Raw genomic sequence first — 7443 nt, 5'->3', positions numbered from 1 at the left:
AGGGTAGGTGCTTATCCCTTCCAACTATTAGCTATGTGACATGGTCAAGCAAGGGCTGCGTACCATCAGGCAAGAGGCACACGTAGGCAACACCATGGCCACCTAATTGATGCACCATGCGCTAGGAATGACGAAGAGAACTCGTAGCAACCAGCTAGGAACCTCCTCCTCGAGTGACCCACCCTCGGAGGAGGATGCACTCGAGTGTCCAAGGGCAAGAGCCCTAGCAACGTGAACACCAAGTGAGCACAAGGTGTCCCTCTAGAGTGTGACCCAACACGGGATTTGAACCCAGAACCCGTAGGTTGAGAGGCCAAAGCATGACCATTAGACCAACTCTTTGGCGACGTAACCATCAATCTTAGATTGTATAGACTAAGAATTCATATGTCTACCTAAGCGCTCACATATTTTGGTTTGCAATGTAAATTTTGTGATTGAAAATGAAACATCCCGGGTATAATTTCATTGCACCTTCATTTTTCAAGGTCAAGTTTTTTGGGCATTGTAGTTATAAATCCTGATAAGGCAATTTATGTTTGGGCATACACCAAGGTTCATGCCTCATTGCTTTGACCTTAAAATACACAATTGTGTGACTGGTCCTCCGGACCGAGGGGGGTCATAGGCCTTGCAAGGTGCATTTCTTCCACGGCTAGGAGTGAAGCACATGGGGAACATTTCCACAAACAGGTGAACGGGTTGTGATGAGGTAACCTAGAAGTGCACGGCACTATTAACTTTTCTCAATGTTTTTCGTGGCCATTTACCACGTTTTGTAACGAGGAGTTCAAAATGAGGTGGCCAAAGAGAAGAGAAGGAGGTAGGAAGGAGTTTTTTTTAAAAGTTAACCATTATCGTATCTATTACCACAATTATTATCGCATTTATAAGCACTATTATTATCTCTACCATTACTCCACAACGTTTTGAAGCTAAAATATTCAAATTTGGGTACTTCTTTCTATTTACAAAAAAACATATATAAAACATGATATTTTTCATTAAAAATGGGCAAAGAAAATGACATTTGATCAATAATTAATCACATACATATGATTAACATAAATTAGCATACCAATGCTTTGAAACTAAAATATTCGAATTTGGATATTTTATAATTAAAAAAATATCGCATGATATTTTTCATAAAAGATAGACAAAGAAAATGACAATCATTTGATCATTAAATTAATCACATATATATGATTAGTATAAATTAGCATGCTTAACGTTTTGGAGCTAAAATATTCAAATTAATTAGATCCTTCTTTCTATTTACAAAAAGACATTATAGAGCACGTATTTTTCTATAAAACATGGACAAAGAAAATGGTAGACATTTGATCATTAAATTAATCATATAAAATTAAATATATAAATATTTATGAATAATCTTCAAAAAGATCTCTACAAATGGCACCATCTAGATCTAAATCCATGACTCCTAAATCAACAAAGAGAGAAACTAAATCGTCATTTGTAGATGTGTAATTGGCTTCATCATCTTCAAATTCATCATCTTCCATCTCATCATCATCATCATAATAATCATCCTCTAATTTGCTGTTTACAAAGGGCATTTTATTTTTTTTGCTTTTGCTGAGATGGAGAGATTTCAAAATTCTAAATGGTAGAACTATAAATAAGAGACATTTTTGAGAGGTTAATCTATACTAATGGATAAAGGGGGAGGGAATTCCGCCCCCCCCTCCTGCCACACATTAGCGTCTCCTGAATCCGGCGAGTGTCGCCTGCAATGTCTGGAAACACAACGATGCAGAGAGAGACAGGCTATACCAGTATGTTTTGATATACCTACTTGTATTACCCAAATTCTATGAAGATTTCTCTCTCCCTTTATTTGCAAGCATGATTAAAAGTTATCGAGCAACACTACAAGGTAGGCAAAATCGATCTCTGATTGTCGCCCTCAGCTGTCAGAAGAACAACCGCTAACCAACACGTCTCTAGGGCAATCGCTGCCAACACCAAGCTAATAAATTTAAAAAAACTTTTCACCAATGCTATCATCTTGTCGCGAGTGCCCATTTCCTGACAACTTGTTGTTTGCTTTGCTACTTGCTCCATGCTTAGAATGTGCCCTTTCCATCTTCCTTCGCTAGCCCTCACCCCTTCCATTTACCTTCTAAGTCGACGGAATTTGCTCTATTAATATATGATTTTATGATTTATGAATTTCTCTCAACTCGTACATTGATCTTCCTAAAATAAGACCAAGTTGTTTTTTACGGTCAAACTAATGAAACAACGAGGATCTATGCCAAAATCCAAGGTAGTGGCTGAGATTTATAACTAAAATGCTGAATTTTTTGACGATCGAATTTAAAATCTACCGCCGAGATTTTTCCCGAGAAATGAAATTTCACAGTACGCCTACGCGAGCACTGCAGTCAGGAACAAGCAGAAACAGAAACTTTTAGGCTGGAAATCGGTGGTTGCCGTAGCGCTCACGCTGCAAAGTCCTCTCTGCCTTTATCGTACAACCCCTCACCTTTCAATTATTGAACCGTTTAGGAACCTGCTGGTCCTGCTTTGTGGCTGGAATCGGGCACATGGAGCTGAAGATGGAGGAAGCCGCGTGCACACAAGCGTTGGAATTAGCGTTCGGATTCGCGCCATCGCTGGTGGCCAAAGCTGCCTGTGAGCTGGGCATCCCGGACATGCTGGCAGAGGCTGAGAAGCCGCTGTCAGCCAGGGACATCGCAGACAAGCTGCAGGCGCAGTACGGCAGTCTGGCGGCATGTGCAGCGCAGTCTGACAGCGCTACTTCTACTTCTGATAGTCTGAAATCAGCCCAGCAGCGGGTGGAAGCGAGGGCGCAGCTGGTGGAGCGCATGATGCGCTTCTTGAGCACGCATGGCATCTTTGCGGCAGAGGGTGGAAAGTACTCCCTCACGCCACTGTCCGCCTGGCTCGTCCAAAGCGGCAACCCCACATCCCTGCAGAGCTTCTTACTATTCCAAAACAGCCAGGAAATGCTGGCACCCTGGCACCACCTGTCCGCAGCCATCCTCGACGGCAATCATGACCAGGTGGCACCGTTCAACAGGGCGCATGCCACGGATGTCTGGGGGCTCACCAGCGCTAATGCCGCTCTTAGCCACCTTCTCAATGTGGCCATGTCCAGCACCTCCCACATCTCCCTTCAGGCCTTCCTGGCCCACTATCAGGGCTTAGCTGAGCACGTCCACACGCTGGTGGATGTCGGGGGTGGCATTGGCACTTCTGCCTCCTACATCGCTGCTCGCTATCCTTCCATCAAAATCATCAATTTCGACCTGCCACATGTTGTCGCCTCCGCGCATGTATATCCAGGTGCATGTTTCTTTTTCTCTACTTCAGAGCAGCCTTACTTTCTTTTTTTGGGCGATACCTCCAACAACAAGTGGACTGCAGACATCTTGAAACTAAAGAATTACATAAACGAGTGTGTGACCCGTCCTCTTGGACGGAGGGTGGGTGACGGGCATGGCGATAATGCAGGTGTGCCTTGCAGGACACGTTTCCTCCATGGCTGGAGTGAAGCGCTTAGGGAACATTTTAGCAAAGAGGCGAACAGGCTATGATGAAGCAACCCAAAAGCGCATGACAACGGGGAGGAGGGTGCGCAGTGGCAGCAACTGGACAATGGCGACGCGGCATGAAGGAAACATGGCGTTCACAGGGCAATATAGGAGGCTAGGGTAGCCCATGTTGAGGTTGTGTCAGTGGCCTCATGTGTAGGAGTAGACTGCAAAAGCAACCGCAGCTATGTGTACGCTGGCTCTATCCATTGAGGAATGTCGGACCACCCTTGGTCACTTGTTTTGGCAATTTGTTATTGGCATGGAGAGGCTTTCTCAGATCTCTCCTCTTTTCTCTCTCTCTCTCTCTCTCCCTCTCTCGCTCTCTCTCATCCATCTTGTTAGATATCTTGTCCTCTCTCTCTCTCTCTCATATTCTCAGATATCATGTTTCTTTCTTACTCAATGATCTCTCCTCTTCAGGGTTTCCTTGTTCATGTATGTGGCATTGTAGGTGCTTTCTAGTGTTAGAGGATCTTATCGGAGTCGAGCAGTTGGGATGTCCACCAAATGGAAGACTAGTTGCTGTCTTCATTGCATCTTGCACGACCACCATGGATGCTTGGTGGTGGCTGTCCAGGTCCCGTCTCGGATTTGATTGTGGCAGAGGTCCTCGTTTTTCTAGGTTGGGACTGATGGACCACTATCTACGACTTCTCTATCTTTTACACCTGATTGTCTCCACGTGTGCCCACCAGCGGGAATCCCAAAGCACCATTGTTCATGGAGGGTGTCACGTGACACATCCAACCCTATGTGTCCATGGACAAGCTACAGCACGACAAGGGTTCAGTTCAGTCAAGTCAGTGTAGAATAGGAAGTGATCTAGCACTTTGTGAGTCTGTTCGCAGACCGTGGATGCCCAAACACTTAAATTAGATGCATATCCTCTGGTTGTATATAAGGAAACCAGAGCTAGCACTTTCTGATAGAAGAGGAAGCAGGAGCTCCTTGCTCAACATGCAACTTCTCAGCAAGACCCCCCATCAAAGACTGATCAGCCTAGCGTTTTTGCATGGTGCAAGTTTGCTAGCGTTTTCCAAATTTTAGCCCTACGACTTCGCAACATAGCCGTTGTGGTAGCAGATCATTACCGCCTTGACGTTGCCGCGACAGACAGACCCTAGTGACAATAGAACAATAGGAGAGCCAGCGTTTTTGCATCAGTCCAAAGATCAGCCCTAACGTTTTTGGATCTGCCAGACAACTCAGCGTTTTTGGAGATCTTCGTGATGGAACCTCATTAAGCACCAGCATTTTCAATTTTCAGCAGTCAGTACCCGCAGTAGAACCCCCGAACCTTGCAGATCTTACCTTTCCACAGCAGATCCTCGTCGCACGGTCAGATCCATCGAAGTTTGCAATTTCAGCCCGAAAAACACAGATTTTAGCATCTGCGTTTTCAGCGCGTTGTCGTCGTATCATCGTCATCGACATCGTCACCGACATAGAGTTAGAATTCAGTAGATAAAGATTTGCAGATTTCAGTCCTTAGCAGTTTCAGATTTTAGCCTAGGCCGATTGAACTTTACCACAACATCGCATCATCTTTAAGAGATCCCGCTGCTCGAGAAATCTTGGATTCTTCTGTATAGTTTCCCAAAGCATAGATAATGTCAATTTCCTGTAGAAACTATGATGCTTTCTTCCGATCTTTCACCCCGAAAAAAGTGAAAAATTTGACTGTTATGTTGCCATCCTTGAAATCTTTTGGTTGGTTAGGTGCGTATCCCGAGTACGGATAATAAGGGTACCAATATGGGCTCTAATTACCATTGTAGCCTAGTGGCGGTGGCGGTGGGGGCAATTGCGGTGGCAAAGGTGGCTGCACAGGGTCAACGTTAGATGGATGCACCATATTTCTGAAGACTCCCTCGATCGAAATAGACGCCTGGGAAGAGAGAGAGAGCACACGCAACACGGAGTGGCAGAATTCCACCCAGAGAATACTAACCCCAAACGTTAGTGCCCCTTTCTGTATTTCTTTATATTGCTTCAACTGAGTACAATGCCGGTACTCCAATCCCTACACCTTCACACTAAAGCATGCCATAGAATGAGCCCTTTGCACAAATTTAAAGGCCTTTGGCCTTGAAAAGCAGTCAGTACATGAAAAGAAGTCAAACTCAAAAGCAATTGGTCCCAAAAGCACTAGCGCCAAAAGCTGCCAGCACATTTTGCGAAAATCCATACAACACACCCACATACATATGTTTACATGTGTAACCACACGCATTTGTCTGTGTGTGTACACAAACACATGCACACAAACATATATATATGTATGTATGTATGTATGTGTGTGTGTGTGTGTAGATACACACACGCACACATGAATAAATGTGTCTGTGTATAGACATTGTATCTGCACAAACACATATTACATTAATGGTTGAGACTCTCAAGGATTGTAAATTAAATGCATTGCTATTTTATTCTAGGGGTTGAGCACATTGGAGGTGACATGTTTGAGGCTATACTATCATGTGATGCTATCTTCATGAAAGTAAGTGTGCAAAACAAATTTGTTATGCCTTAGGGATTTTCATAAGATTGTATCAATTTTCTCTATAATCTAAGGAAAAGGGCAAGGCTCAATGGATTTCTCCATTAATGGTTATAATTGGTATTACAGTGGATACTACATGATTGGAGCGATGAAGATTGTATCAAGATACTTAAAAATTGCTACAAAGCGTTGCCAACATATGGAAAAGTTATCATAATGGATGCAATTTTGGAAGATGGAAAACCACAAAAGGGTTCTTTCAGCAATCTCAGAGTGACATTAGACATGGTTATGATGGCTCATACTACATACGGGAAGGAGAGGACAAGAGACGAATGGGAGCACATTCTTTATGCATCAAACTTTTGTGATTTAAGGTTTCATGAGATTCCTTCTCCTCAATGTATCATAGAAGCATTTCCTTGTGAGGGCAAATAGAATATCACAAATGAGTATGTTAAACCTTCATTCAATTTGAAAGCGTACATTATGCAGTAATTTCTTTGTGCAAGGGCTAGGTAATAATTATCCCTACGATCTTTCTTTCAATTGTTTATGGCAGAATCTCAGGAGATGCCTTTGGCTTGGCTTGAGAGAAACAAAAGTGATGCCTTTTTACTCTTTGCTATTAGTTATGAGAAGTTAAAAGAGTTTAGACGAAAGGTGAACTTAGAGAAAAAAATGGGGGAAAAGGGGGGTGGAGGTTCGCATGTGCATGGACGTGGATGAGATAGAAAGAGAGGGAAAGAGAGAAATTTTCTCTATTTTCAAAGGAAAAGCGGCAAATTTTTTCCGAGGGCAACAATGTTCGGGAAAAATGTGTCTCAACTTAATATCGTGCCGTTTTCACTTTCAAAAATTTCGATAGAGGGCAAGGGGAAAAGGAGAAAGTCCATCCCAAAATGGAGAAAATAGTGCAAAAACCCAATTCTCTCTTTCTCTCTCTCACGCGTGCGTGCGTGCGCACACGGGGTAGGCATCAGAGGAGGTGGGGAACGCAGGAGAGAAGCAAAGCAGACAGAGCTGCGATCGAGCATTGAACCATGAGGATGGGTCGTTTGTGAGCGAGACATGGAAGAGCTGCAACTCATGCAACAAGGCAGCGAAAAGGCAGGGGCATGGGACATGTCTGTGTGCGTGGGAACGGGCAAGGAAAGGGACTTATAATTTTTCTAATAGTGTTGAACGTAATGTTGACCTTAATTAATTAAAGGTACGCAAAATAGATCAAATCTTTTTTTTTATTATAGCAAAACTCACAATTGTGAGTGAATTTTATTAATCAACCCAAATAGTTACAAGGTCTTGTCATGCTCGTGTTGAGCCATGACATCATCCAGGGACCCA

General features: G+C 43.4%; 1 protein-coding gene across 3 annotated transcripts; it reads left to right on the top strand.

Annotated features, from left to right (window-relative positions):
* Nucleotides 1-2500: 2500 nt before the first annotated feature.
* On the top strand, nt 2501-6594 carry LOC147432614 ((R,S)-reticuline 7-O-methyltransferase-like). Of its 3 annotated transcripts, XM_086492482.1 has the most exons (3): nt 2501-3339; nt 6029-6093; nt 6223-6594. In XM_086492482.1, the coding sequence occupies exons 1-3, from the start codon at nt 2577-2579 to the stop codon at nt 6532-6534; spliced, it is 1140 nt and encodes a 379-aa protein (XP_086348608.1). In that variant the 5' UTR covers nt 2501-2576; the 3' UTR covers nt 6535-6594. The 3 variants fall into 3 exon arrangements, with proteins under 3 accessions (XP_086348608.1, XP_086348609.1, XP_086348610.1); XM_086492483.1 differs by lacking the exons at nt 6029-6093; nt 6223-6594 and adding an exon at nt 3521-4020 and having other exon boundaries at nt 2503-3339; XM_086492484.1 differs by lacking the exons at nt 6029-6093; nt 6223-6594 and adding an exon at nt 3421-4020 and having other exon boundaries at nt 2504-3339.
* Nucleotides 6595-7443: the final 849 nt, after the last annotated feature.

This window comes from Adiantum capillus-veneris, chromosome 20 (genome assembly GCF_014529385.1).
Source record: "Adiantum capillus-veneris isolate H3 chromosome 20, ASM1452938v2, whole genome shotgun sequence".
Classification (NCBI taxonomy): Eukaryota; Viridiplantae; Streptophyta; class Polypodiopsida; order Polypodiales; family Pteridaceae; genus Adiantum; species Adiantum capillus-veneris.
This window is presented reverse-complemented; position numbering and strand designations above follow the sequence as displayed.

What these genes read in the sequence shown, in the direction of transcription:
- LOC147432614 (XM_086492482.1), top strand. Translation starts at nt 2,577, where the DNA reads ATGGAGCTGAAGATGGAGGAAGCCGCGTGCACACAAGCGTTGGAATTA. An exon ending in CTCCGCGCATGTATATCCAG is followed by an intron (nt 3,340 to 6,028) that starts GTGCATGTTTCT and finishes ATTTTATTCTAG; the next exon opens with GGGTTGAGCACATTGGAGGT. An exon ending in GTGATGCTATCTTCATGAAA is followed by an intron (nt 6,094 to 6,222) that starts GTAAGTGTGCAA and finishes TTGGTATTACAG; the next exon opens with TGGATACTACATGATTGGAG.